This window comes from Cajanus cajan, chromosome 11 (genome assembly GCF_000230855.2).
Source record: "Cajanus cajan strain Asha chromosome 11, NIPB_CcT2T_4, whole genome shotgun sequence".
Lineage (NCBI taxonomy): Eukaryota > Viridiplantae > Streptophyta > Magnoliopsida > Fabales > Fabaceae > Cajanus > Cajanus cajan.
Genome location: NC_138527.1, coordinates 43725467 through 43739025, shown reverse-complemented (window position 1 = coordinate 43739025; position 13559 = coordinate 43725467). Strand labels below are relative to the sequence as shown.

The 13559-nt window shown below is 27.1% G+C and overlaps 2 protein-coding genes across 2 annotated transcripts; both read right to left on the bottom strand.

Annotated features, from left to right (window-relative positions):
• Nucleotides 1-255: 255 nt before the first annotated feature.
• SP1L5 (SPIRAL1-like5) lies at nt 256-1645 on the bottom strand. Its single transcript, XM_020362488.3, has 2 exons — nt 1133-1645; nt 256-748 (listed from the first exon to the last, which is right to left on the bottom strand). Exons 1-2 carry the CDS (start codon nt 1358-1360, stop codon nt 674-676), a joined length of 303 nt encoding a protein of 100 aa, XP_020218077.1. The 5' UTR covers nt 1361-1645; the 3' UTR covers nt 256-673.
• A 9177-nt stretch (nt 1646-10822) lies between these two features.
• LOC109801402 (Nuclear transport factor 2 (NTF2) family protein) lies at nt 10823-12459 on the bottom strand. The gene is made up of 6 exons (XM_020362458.3): nt 12077-12459; nt 11867-11981; nt 11699-11780; nt 11566-11617; nt 11377-11431; nt 10823-11291 (listed from the first exon to the last, which is right to left on the bottom strand). The coding sequence occupies exons 1-6, from the start codon at nt 12449-12451 to the stop codon at nt 11113-11115; spliced, it is 858 nt and encodes a 285-aa protein (XP_020218047.2). The 5' UTR covers nt 12452-12459; the 3' UTR covers nt 10823-11112.
• Between the last annotated feature and the right edge of the window lie 1100 nt (nt 12460-13559).

Below are 13559 nucleotides of genomic sequence, written 5' to 3'. Positions count from 1 at the left end.
AGTAATTGCATTAAGAACAAGAACAAACTATGTTTTTTAATTAGAACCAACATATTAGAACCAAACTGATCATCATAATTAAAACATATAAAACTACACATATGGAATTAAAATCAGTAGGTTATTCAATCAGAAAGCTATGAGAAAGGATGATTCTCTAGCTAGCTTTTATAATTTAATGTAATGCTTTCTTAATTAAAAAAGTTCCGTGTCAACTGATATTAAATATACGCGATATGTTAGAAAATGAGCCAATTAACATAAAACTGAAATAAAATTAAACTATATAACTTCTGTTATTTGTTTGAAGTACAAATAAAATAACAATAACACATTTACCAAAACAAAATAACAATAACACACTCAACATTCAATTCAAACTGACTAAAACTACTAGAGAAAGCACACACTGGTTTATTTTACACTCATCTGACGCACATTATACACTTGTATTTAATTTGGTCTTTAGATTTAACTTGATCCTCGCTAATCCAAGAAATAGAAAACTTAATTCTTTATTTGATTGTTTTTTGGGTTTCTTTTTTGAATCTAAAATCAAACTATAAGTGATATATTCACTCAAACCCCACACCACACATACATGGCTACATAAGTATCAATTCTCCTTGTCAGAAGCATGCACCACTATCAATCAATGTCGGAGAAAGAAACATCACTTATCTCCAAACAAGTATCCAAGCGAAGAATGTCCACCAGGTACCGATTTTACTTTTGTTGAAGGACGATTCTGAAACATATTCAATACATAGAGAAAATTAAATATAATGTTTTAACAAAATTAACTAAGGTAAACATCAGCAAAGTTGAAAAAATTAATCTCGTGAATATCAATCATAATTAAAAGTCTGTTTAAATAAGTTTATCCAGAAACACTTTAAAAATGCAAAAATAAGAAAGAAAATTAAAATAAACTTCTCTATAAACTAAAACTAGTCTATACTTTAATTAAAAATAAGATTTTAGAAAAGTTAATAGGAGATAATTTCTAAAAATTAATTTATACATAAATTAATTAAAAAAATATATTTTATTTCATATTTTTCTCCCCTGATAAAAGTGTTTTCGAAACGTCCTAAATCAATATGAGACATAGATAGTCCCAGAGGCTTACGGTTACAATGTTTCCAGAGTGCAGGCCTTGAGATCCGTTGTTTGAGGCAACAAGTTGGGTGTTAGAAGCAGCAACAACGTTATGGGGCATGGCGATGTCGATGTCAATACCATAGGGTGGTAATGAAGAAACTGTTGTGGTGGGAAGAGGCTGATTTGGCTTCTCTTCGGACCCAAATAGGTAGCCCAAGGAGCTTTGTCCACCACCAGATCTTTCACCTCTACTCATGCTGCCTGCACGCGATTCTCTTCAAGATCTATGCTACTAATTGCAATTCCAAGCTCATAACATTAACCCTAGATATATATATACCCGCTGCTTTTGTAAGCAAAGTATGCAAATACTTTATTAATACGTGCAGACTGCAGATGATATGACAATGCACTGCACCTAATCGCCCTTTATTGCTTATGTAGTTTGCATTATTTCCCTTTCAATATATGGGTTAGTGGGTTTAGAAATAATGTGGACCTTCAAGTAATATTAGCCAAACACACTTGGATTAAATTGGTTTTCTCCCCTGTTGACTATAATTCATAGGAAAGGTAGCAATTTCATGGCTGCTTTAATCATTTATATACATGAAATATGCTTTTTCTTACATGGGAAAGGGAAAGAAAAGACACCCCTGTAGAGTTTAGCCGAAAGTGTTCCAAATAGGGACAATTATTTATTTTTATTTAAGAATTTGTGTAGATAAATTTACCTTTAAGTTAAAATTAACTTATATATTTAAGTTAATTTTGAGAAAAAATTTAATACTTTAGTTTTTCTAAATTTAATTTTTAATCTATCTTTAAACTAATTCCAATTATCAAGAAATTAATTTATTTCATTTTTTATATGAGTGCTTATAAGAAAATTATCCAGCAATAAATACAGCACATTCGAACCCGTAGTCAGCTCAGATGATTTTATGAAGAATCAGGGACAAGCAATCTCACAACGTAGGAAATTAAACTTTAATAAAATATAATTTAATTCCATTTATCATCATGTATTTTTGAATAAATTAATATAGATATTGCACCAATTATTATCTGAAAATTTCTCGGTTATAATATTAGTTATTAAGTAACATTTTCCTACAACTTAATCATTTACTATATCTTTATAATTTTATATAAATTTCTATTAGGTGTCGTTTATTTAATTGAAAAAAGAAAACTCCATTAAAGATGAATATATATATATATATATATTAATGTAAGTTAGTTATTAATGAAGTTGTTGAATATATACTAGTATATTATATCCCATTATATAATGACTAAAATTATAAAGAAAATACAAACTTTTTTTAAATAATAATAAATAAAATATAAACATCTTATCTTAAATTAAACTTCATGGAAATTAATGTACCCAGATAAAAGTTGTAAATACTTGATCAGTATAATGTAACCTGCAGCTCTAAAGTTGTGAATACTTGACTTTATCAAGGAGATTTCAGCTAAATTAATCCGTCTAATTGTACATATGTAACCAAGCTATAGCTAGCTCATAGACTCATCATACTAATCCAAGTGCATACTTATATATATATAGAGTGATACCCTACAGAAAATCAAGTTTAATGCATTCAGAGTGGCGCATTTGAATTTATAGATTAACTAACGTCAAATTGTTTCTGTTTAGTTTTAAGCTAAAATTCTCTCTCTCTCTCTCTCATATATATATATATATATATTCGTTTGTTGTGTAATATAATCTCACTCAGTTGAAACATATTTATTTTTTTGTAGAAAATACCAATATTTAAAATAACACAATAGACAAATTACTTTTTATTTTATAAATAAAAAAATATATTTTTGGATGACTATAATTATAGTTTTTATACTGTCAAATAAATAATTTTAGTTTTTTAATTAATTTTGAGCTCTTATATTTTTATTTAAAGATAAAGTATTTTAAATACAATTAATTTTAATTATTTATTTTCCGTATTATCCTTCAATCTTATATTATATATTCAAATATTTTCAATCAATTATAAAATAATATGCACTTAAGTTTATAATTTCACTGTGTTAATTAATATTGCATACTTTTGAATACCATTACGTATTAAAATTTATCATATTAATTAATTCTTTATCAATATCTTGAAATAACGTTTAAATAAAATAAATAAATAATAAAATAGTTGAAATATACTATGTAATATAAAAATATTAAAAAATTAATATAAAAAACGACTAAAAAGAGTAAAAAGTATAAAAAATAAGAAACTTGAAGCCAAAATCTACTTAAAATACCGTTTCACAAAATGCTAGCTAGCTACACTACAACAAAATTTAACTTTAATGACAATTATTTAATGGCAATAATTTAATTGCCACCATATGTAAAAATATTAATGGCTAATATATAATAGCCACTAAAAATATATTTATATTATACTAAAGTTTACTATTAGCGACAATTATTTAGAAAAAACTTAAGTCCCACATTGATTAGAGATAAGATAATTAAATAGTATATAAGTGAGTAATAACTATCACCTTACAGGTTCATTTTATAGGGTTGACTCCTAATTCACTATTCTAAATTGGTATCAAATCACTCATTGTTACCAACTTCAATAGTGCTATAAAACAATTAGAGACCAACTTTGACCTTATAAATCTCACATCGCTTAAAAGATAACATAATTAAAAAATAAATTAAAAAATATATAAATAAAAGACAACTCTCATCTTACAAATCTCATATCGAGTAGAGATAAAAAAGTATATAAGTTATGAATTTAGAAAATGAAATTATAGGAATAAATTATTTAAAGTAAAGGAGACAATTGAAAAAAATAACTTTTAATAGCCTTTAAAATGGCTACTAGAATTGTCACTAAAAAAATAAGTTTTTCCGACAATTTAGTAGATCTTTACCGGCATTTTATATAAATGCCGGTAATAGTATTAGCGACACTGGATACACCAGCCATTAATTAAATGCTGGTAAAAAAATTATGGCCATTTATATGGCCGCTAAATAATAAGTTAATTGCCACAAAAAACTAGTTTTGGTGTAGTGTGCTATCAATATAAATATATGTATCAAAAACTGTTAATATGATAAATTTTTTCAATTAGTCAAAAAACAAGTAAGAAAATAACACAAAATACTTGTGAAACACACTTTTAATTAAATAAAAAAATTCTTCCCATGAATGCTTCTAAAGCTTATCCTCAGTAGCATTTTTCTTTCACATATCATATGAAAAACTATGATATTTTAGTTTGACTATATTTTCAACTGCAAACATTTCAAATGTGAAATGTTCAACTCTTTTTATACGTATTCTTTTTGTCTCAAATATAATTCAAAGAATTAATTCGCCCTAATTAAGAATAATAATTAATTTTATTATTTAAAAATAAACTTCATTCTTAACTTTTTTTCACACTAATTGATGAAAGACTTCAATTTTATATTAATTTGTTTCAATAAAAATACTCTCATTTATATAAGTTAAATAAGGTATTTTAGGAATGAGATCATTAAATAAGGCAAAAATCAATGAAATTTTGTTAATATTTTTAATATATATATATATATATATATATATATTAAACTTGAATTTCTTTATATTCTTTTATTTTAATTAGAATTGGTCTTCATGTTGATGATATTCTCGTATTTATAACGATAAATTAATCATCTAAGCCCGCGGCAGAGTTACCATCATCAAAGGTTTTTGGCGGCATATATAGCTTTCTTCATGGAGTTAATTAAGTCAATTTTGTGTAATTATGTATTTATGAGAGTAAATATTCAACTTGATCTTGAAAAATGATAGTGGTAATTAATAGGTTTTTAAAAGATTTTTTGTGATAGTTATGTTCTTATATAAATTTTAACTTCCTTATATAAGTGTTGGGAATAAAGAAATTTAATCCCACATTCATGAACGCAAAATAGACACTATGCAAAAATGAACATAAGAATAAAAAGTAGAAGAATAATATTAAAAATTTTACATGGAAAACATTCTTAATGTGAGTAAGAAAAAATCATGAGACTTAATCCAATAAAAAGATATTTACTATGAAATTAAGTAGGATTATAAATAGTCTCATTTTTTTTCAAGAAGATCACTAAAAAAATTAATTTCACCCCTCTCAAATGGCTCTCTTTCAATTCTCACTAGGTGCGATGGAAGCAACTCTCTCTTTCTCACAAAGAGGGATACAATAACTTTCTCATTCTACTTTTCTCTTTCTATCAAAGAAGATTCTATAATGGATTAGACTCTACTATATTACTACTTCACAAGTCTCGTTATTTATGGGAATGAAATGACTCTTAATTTCATGACTTATGAGATATGACTCTTCATGAAGTATTTTATCAATTAAGGGAGGAATTCCAACAAGTTAGTTCCTTTATTATACGCAGTTACTAACTTTGTTAGTTTTTTTAACAATCAACAATAAATTAAGTGTCATATTGATACCTATTCTCTTTCCTAATCACCTAATATGAATCATAATGTAAGGCTTTGATATTTTTTTAATCAGTAACATATACTTTATCATATTTAAATATTTTAAGCATAGGTCGGTGATCTAATTAAAATTGAAAGTTGTTGTTAGATTTTGTAAGCTTTCCTGTAATTAAATTTTTCTATCTAAGTCATCCTTAATTTCTTCTTTTATTTTGGCAACTGACAAGTAACTTTTGCTTCAATTTTTTTGTGGTTATGCTTTTATTAAAAGTTTTACAAACACACTATTGCTTAACATTATGGTGCATATTATGTAACTATACCATATTAGAATTGACAAAAAAATTATAAATGGTCAAAACACATCAAACAAAGAATAGACAAAAAAAATTTAACAAAAAAACTTCACTATAGGGAATCTCATAAAACTCAACAACAATCTTTTATTTTAACTAGAACACCCATGACCAAAATATTTAAACATTAAAAAAGTATCTATTATTGATTGAAAAGTATCAAAACCTTGTATTATGCTCTATATTAGATGATTAAGAGAGAAAATAATCAACCGGAATGAATAATACATGTCAACGTGATAATTAACTGTTGACTGATCATGAAACTAACAAAGTTAGCAACTGAGCATAACGAAATGACTAATTTGCATAACAAAGTTAAAATTTAAGTATCCAAATATCACAAAAAACTTTCAAGACCTATCAACCATCTCTATCATCTTTCAAGAACCAAATTAAATGTTTAGTCTTATTTTTGATACACAATTTACCAAACAAACTAATAAATTGTCAATAGTTAAAAGATAAAATAAAATGATGTTAAATGAGTTTAAAAGAGATGTAATGTCAGTGTAATTTTTTTTATATAATTAATCAACCAAAAATTATAATTTATATTATTTTTAAGATAATTATTATAAAATTTAACAAATTTATCATTTATATGAATTATAATTAAATGATATTGTAAAATTATTTTATATTATTACTGTATTACCATTAAACCATATTAAGTTGTTAAGTTGAAGCTTCGTGATACTAGCGGACCAGCAGTAGGTTAAGGGTCAAATATTACGCAAGATTTCATTTATATCTTGACCCACATGCCCTAATTTTTTTATTTTTTATTTTTTACCTTATTTCACTAAGGAAAAGTCGAGGTGGTTTACTCATGGACATGTCCTTCAAGCAAATCTTCATGTCAAATAAGTCATCATTTAAAACAATGAATTTTAACGAGAGAGAAGATAGAAAATTCAAATATTTTAATAATAATGATCAATAGAATAAAGATTGTTATAAATCAATATTTTCTTTAATTAAAGTTTAAAATGTATAGTTTAAATATTTTCTAATGAAAGAAATTTTTTTTCCTACAAACCGCCAATTTTAATTTTATTTATATGAGATTAAAGTCATACGATGTTTTATTCAAATTAATAATTTTACTAAGCATTATTTATATAATAAGAATTTAGAACATTACATAATACATATTAAAAAGTAATCTTTTTGTAAGAGTATATAAATTTAAACTAATATATATAAAAGTTTCGCAAAGTAGAGTTTACATTCTTTTACACTAATGTAATATTGTAGTTCTTCAGATATTCCGTACTTCACATTAATTTAATCTATTAAATATTTTTTAATTTTATGTTCTTCAAATGTTAAAAGACAACAAAATATTTTTTATTTTAATATTAAATATTTATTTTGATGTTATTTAAAGAATTTATTTGTATAAACATATATATAATATTAATATAAAATATTTACTATTCAAAATAATAAATAACTTTATTAAATCATCAACGCATACAATATGAATAATCCTCTTTAAATAACATAGCATATTATATATCTAAAGATATTTAAAAGTTGGATTTGACCGATTTGTTAAAAAATAATAGTAAATCGATTAGTATTTAATCCAAATAAACCATAAAATTGATTTTTTTTAAGGAATTGATCAAAATATATAATAATAAAAAACAATAAGAATGGTTCAGATCAGGCTGATTTATGTTTTTTTTGTTGCTATAATTAATGTTTAATACAACATTATTTTGATTTTTCTAAAAATAAATTGTTATTTTCTTTTTTATTTTAATATAAACTTGCTTATGTATTTAAATATTGTTGAAACTTAAAAATAAATATAATTACATATTTGATATTAAGCTTTATTTGTACCTTAAATATTTAAAAATGTTAAATGTATTTTTTTATATATATTTTTTATAACATTACGATATTATATTATTAATATTTATATTTTTTTTACTATATTTGAATTACAATTAAATTTTAAATTAATGTCTTAACCTATTCAATCACCGTTCTAAATTTTAAATCATTGCTAAAGAAATTGATGATCATGCAATGCAACATAGTTGCTCCATTTTGGGAAATTATCGTACGAAATTGTTATTCATCGATTCAAAATGTACAAGAAAAATGCCATTTGTTGAGACATAATCATGTGCTTTTGAGCCTAGAAAATAAAATTTAGGTGGTTGAGCATTGATTAAATGGAGGATTATAGTTAATTTTTTTAACTTTTTCCTAAAAATATCTTCTAAATAAATAATTTTTTAAAAATCTTTGCGTTTGTTTAAATGTTTGATGAAATTCAGAATATAAAAAATATATTGTCTTTTGAGTGATTTCTAAAAACATATAATCATAAGTTCATAACTGCCTTTTGTAATTACCAATAAATAAAATATTTTTAAGAAATTATTTTTATATATTCCTAAAAAAGAATTTAGAAAGGTGAAAATTATTTTTATAAATGGATTCTGAATTAAATTTTTTTTGGAAATAATGGGTGGTTGTGAAGCAGAAATAAAGAGTGAAATGATGTCATTGATAGGGTTTTGTTCAACTTGTCACTTGAATATGGACCCTCTGAAAAAGGTGACAACATAATCGACACGGTTCGGTTGGCAGGGATCTTGTAGGCCCCTGGATCCATCGCAACTTAAGTCACCCAAATCTCAAATACCAGAAGTAAAATAAAATTACACACGTGTGAGGGGTGTCCAACGTGACGTATTTTCGTTTAAAAAAAAAAAAAAGAGCATTTGTTAAAAGGTAAGAAATATAAATTGTTATTTAGTATGGCCAATAGAAATTCGCATGTTTCTTTCCCTTAAATTAACAAGTTGAAGCTTTGAAAAAAGAAATAGATTGAAGCTTTCAGAAGAAAATAAATAAATAAAGTGGGAAGAACAATCACAACACGATCCATTAAAGGCCTAAAATACCACCCTCCTCCAACTTGTCAAGAAACATGTGTATTGTAAAAAAATAATTTGTGTCAATTAATTTAATTCTTTTATAAAAAGTAACTTGTATTGTTAAAGTAGCTTGTATCTCCTGTCAAAAAAAAAGAAAGTAGCTTTTATCTTAATTCAATTACTATAAAAAAATTATTTTTATATCAAAATTAATTTAATTAGTTTTGATAAGGTAATTTTTACCATAACTAATTTGATTACCATCAAAATATAATTTATATTATAATTATTTTAATTAGAATCGAAAGGATAACTTCTTAAAAAAAATTGTAATTCAAATTAACTACAAAATGAAGACAATTTTTTGATTGACTTAATTGTAGTTTTATCATTGATTTTACAAATTTTACTGCTTAAGTTTCAAATTTTTTCATATTTCTATCATTATTAATTGATTATTTGATGTTGATATTAATTACATTGATTATTAATATGATACATTAACTATATCATTATTCTTCATTTATATATACATCTTTAATTTATATCAGTGGCTAAACATCAATATATCATATTAATCAATTAATAGGTGATAAAATGTAAAAAAAAATTTAAAATTTAAATGATAAAATATAAAAAGTAAGTATAAAATTCGTAAAATAATATAATACAGGTAACTAAAAGTAGCATTAAGCCTTTCCATTTCTTTTAGTTGTTTTCTATTTTGCTATTTTGCTTTTTGTTTAGCTATCGTAACAAAAAGAAAATTACGTTAGATATTAGTGACTCCTTATGACTGAATATTTCCCATCGTGGTTACTTAAAAAAAAGTATTAATAAAATAATTCGTTTAAATTTTAAAAAATAATTATTAAAAATATTTTTAAAAATTAATTTTCAGATAGAATTACTTGTTAAAAAATGGAATTTTTTTATATTCAAATAAGCAATTTAGTCAAACATATTAAAATAGTAATTTTTTATTTTATTAAAAAAAAGATTTTTTTGAAAATTTAAACAAACGGGCCAATATAATAGGCCGTAGAATGGTTGCTTACCGAGCCCATATATGTTGTTACCCGGATAGTGGTCCAAATTCTATATATATAAAAAATAAAAAATAAAAATTGATCTATAAGACAAATTGTACGTGGCGTTATAAAATAGTGTTGGGAAAGTTCCGGAACTATCTATTTTCCATTGGCGCTTACTAGTCTTCACATCCATCTCCTTGCTTCAAGCCTTCAACTCACCTCTGTTTCTAGTTTGTACTCATATATTCAGATTTAACGTTTCTGTAAGTTTCTCGTTTCTTTTCATCATACTACTTTAGATGCAATACAAGTGTTCCGATTCTGCCACGCCTTCTCATTTATTTCTTTAGTTCCTTCTGCAATGCATCATAATCCATACCTTGCTTGTGACATGTACAAGTTGCATCTGTGCCTTTTCATTTAATAATTAATATTCATTAAATTATTTTCGTTTCTCTTCTTTGCAGACTAAGTTAAATTGTAGAACCTTTATCAAAATGAGTTACTGCATAGCGTATTATTGTATATTTGATAGCTATATGGATTGGATTATGCTGTTAGCATCAATTTGTTATGTGATCATACTTGTTGCAAAAATCAATGTGTGGATGTGTCCAAGTTGTTAACTATATGGATTGAATTATGCTTTTCCTATGTTTAAGTTGTTCAGATTTATTTATTCTCACCATGGAAACTTTCATAAGTATAAAGCGTGTTTTCTTCAATCATTGCAGGGTCGGCACAGTAGCTAGAGAATAAGAATACATGCGTGGAGCTGTTGCACTGGGATTGCTGTCTGCAAAATGCAGGTTCAGACAAATGTACTCGATGAATGGATCACGGGGTACTGTGTAAAGATTGTATAGAATGCGTTGGCTTATTTTTTTATTCTTGAATTTCATCCATTCTTTTATGCATATTGTTGCTTGTTAGATTGGGGGAACTTGCAAATATGAGAAAATTTCTTAATCAAATAATATTTTACACTTGAAACAGGCTTATTGGTGACTTCAACGCCTAAGAAACAGGAGAAGAATGAAGTTGGCGAAACGAGGGTAGCTACTAAAGAGATGACAGACCCAATAGTGGCCTTTAGCAGGCCCCCAACACTTCCACCGGTTATAGGACCTTTGGTTGCTCTGTCGTTGTTGGATACATGGTGGAACAGGGGCAAGGATGAAGATGCCAAGTGACGTGATTTATCGGTGAAATGCCATGTTAAGTAGTGTGATCCCTACTTGATGAAAATCTTTGAAATAAAAATCCCAAGTGTGATTGCAGAGTTAAGTAATCGAACAAAGAAACTCCATAGCTTTATGTAGCCATCTAGTAGTGGATTAAGCCAAGGGGCTACGAATATATTGTAAATTCTCAATATCCATGTTAGTATTGCTTGAGGACTTTTTAAGAACCCTGTAGGAACACGCACATGTATATATGTTAATGGAAATTTTGGGATGATTAAGAGGGAATGTAAAATCTAGGAACAATGACTTACACTCGGTAACACTTGGATAGTCGTCAAATATTGAAGTCACGTTTTTCAATAGGGTCTGAATTTCCCAAAAAGAAACAAAAGTACCATAGGGTTGGTTATATGAGATGGTTGTGCATTAAGGAAGATGCTTTCAATCATAATAATCTAAATACTTAGAAGTTCGAAGAGTCAAATCGTTTTCGGACTTACCAAAACTACGCTTCCTGGCTTGATAGGTGATTCAATCAATACCTCAGCTCTCCTGAATTAATATACACTTATCGTGAGCATATGTTTTACACAAATAGAGGACTAGTGATAATTTAACCGTTTTTCTACGTACCAAATGATCATGTTCTGTCCTTCATTTGATAACTTGAAGAAGGTGCAACCTCTGGTGAATGGGATTTGTTTCTTTTTCCATTCTGCCAAACCACGCAAAGATTGTAATCATGCCCTTAATCAATTGTTAAAAACGAGAAGATTAATGAATGTAGGAAAGGAATATGACCCAAGTGCCAGTTTACTGCAGCAGTTAAATCTTCTCCCTCGTATATATGTTTCACTTTGAATTTCACATTCCGGCCCATGCATTGAGTAAGTTGTCCTAAGAAACGCATTACTTCCTGCAATGTTAATTTTAGACCACGTACTGTAACTATTTACTCCATGCAATCAACCATGTCTTATATTGGATAAAAAGTATGGATAAGAAACAAACCTCTTTTCCATGGAATGGTTTGGTGAAGGCATAGTCATCAAAGCAAGCATCTTCAGATATGTACTCATCCAGATGTCGCAAGTCTTTGTCATTGATGCATCTGTAGTACTGATCTACAATCTGTGTTGGAGAGAGAGAATCTTGCCAAGATTCTGAGTCACCTTTTGATGCCATGGCTAAAATTCTGTGTCTTTCCCATGATTTGTTTAGGACATTCTTCTTGATCCTGTGTCGTTGTAAATCCATCTTGTCTGAGTGCAAGTTGCATTTTGTTCTGCTGGGTGGGAACCTGATGGCGAGCCTCTTTGCGTTGTTGGAATTTATCACCTGACAATGGCATGAAGCTCTGGTTGGGAATTTGACTACAGCTTCCATTTGTAACTTTTCTTACCAATGACAAGCAATGGCAACTCGCTGACACTTATATATTGCTTCTTATGTGGCTTACATGGGGAAAAGAACAAAGAGCTTTTTCTAGCTTTAACCAAAGAATCAATCCCTAGTTGGTTTAGCTTCTCCATTTTCTTTCAACTTATGCCTTCACGTGAAATCCAAGAATATAGTTATCTCATTTCTCGGTCCGGCTGTGAATTGTTTCAATTATCAATTTACCATGTGTATTTTGATTAGCAAACTTCTCATTCCTCTGTTTCATTGCCGTCACTTAATTATTCTAAACCACTGCTACTGAGTACAAAGATAGCATTGTTATTGAGCAATTTATTCCATTCCTCTTTGGTATGGCACGTCAAATATAAAACTAGAATTAAATTAAAATATTCTTGCAATTTGTTTAAGATTGGGCTCGAAGCCCATTCTACATAGCTAGTCGCCTCAGTTCAAAGCACTGGACTAATTCAATTTGCTGAGCGTTGTCACCACCAGTCCATCACGCAGAAACAAGATTGCTTTATAATATATCCTAAGAGTATCTCCATTCTTCAATAGGATTTTCCTAACAATGAATTACTCTATACCGATATGGTATTATCTATTTTAGATTGAAGTTCTCTTATAGAAGATTTTGTGTGTGTGTAAATGTATGTTTATAAACTCATTTATTCTCTTATTTTAACAATGTGAAATTTTGATTTTATTTTAACAATTATTTTAGTATTTTACCCCTAAAATACTAAAATATATATAGTAGAGAGAGGATGGTACGTACCCCTAAAATTATTGGACAGGAAGCCTATAATATGTTATTGGGTTAGTTAAAATTTAGTGATGTCAAGTTTAACTAACGATTTTACTTATCAAACTAAATATCAATAGAGACTACATGTAGATTTTTAATATATTGGTTATAGGTAGGAATGACAAATATATCCGTATCTGCAGATAATACTCAAACCCGTCCCGACTTTGACGGGGTATACCCAGTTTGGCAAACCCAATATATTAAATTTAAATCTTAATATCATGTTGAAATTCTGATAGATAAAAATAAGTATTTATTATAAGTTGTTGTTATACCGGTGAA

Excerpts from the sequence above, each read along its gene's own strand:
- SP1L5 (XM_020362488.3), bottom strand. The coding sequence starts at position 1,360 with ATGAGTAGAGGTGAAAGATCTGGTGGTGGACAAAGCTCCTTGGGCTAC. Across the intron at positions 749-1,132 it reads ACTCTGGAAACATTGTAACC|AATCGTCCTTCAACAAAAGT; the intron begins GTAAGCCTCTGG and ends AATATGTTTCAG.
- LOC109801402 (XM_020362458.3), bottom strand. The coding sequence starts at position 12,451 with ATGGAAGCTGTAGTCAAATTCCCAACCAGAGCTTCATGCCATTGTCAG. Across the intron at positions 11,432-11,565 it reads AGCCAGGAAGCGTAGTTTTG|ACCCTATTGAAAAACGTGAC; the intron begins GTAAGTCCGAAA and ends TGGGAAATTCAG. Across the intron at positions 11,292-11,376 it reads CTATCCAAGTGTTACCGAGT|GGTTCTTAAAAAGTCCTCAA; the intron begins GTAAGTCATTGT and ends GTGTTCCTACAG.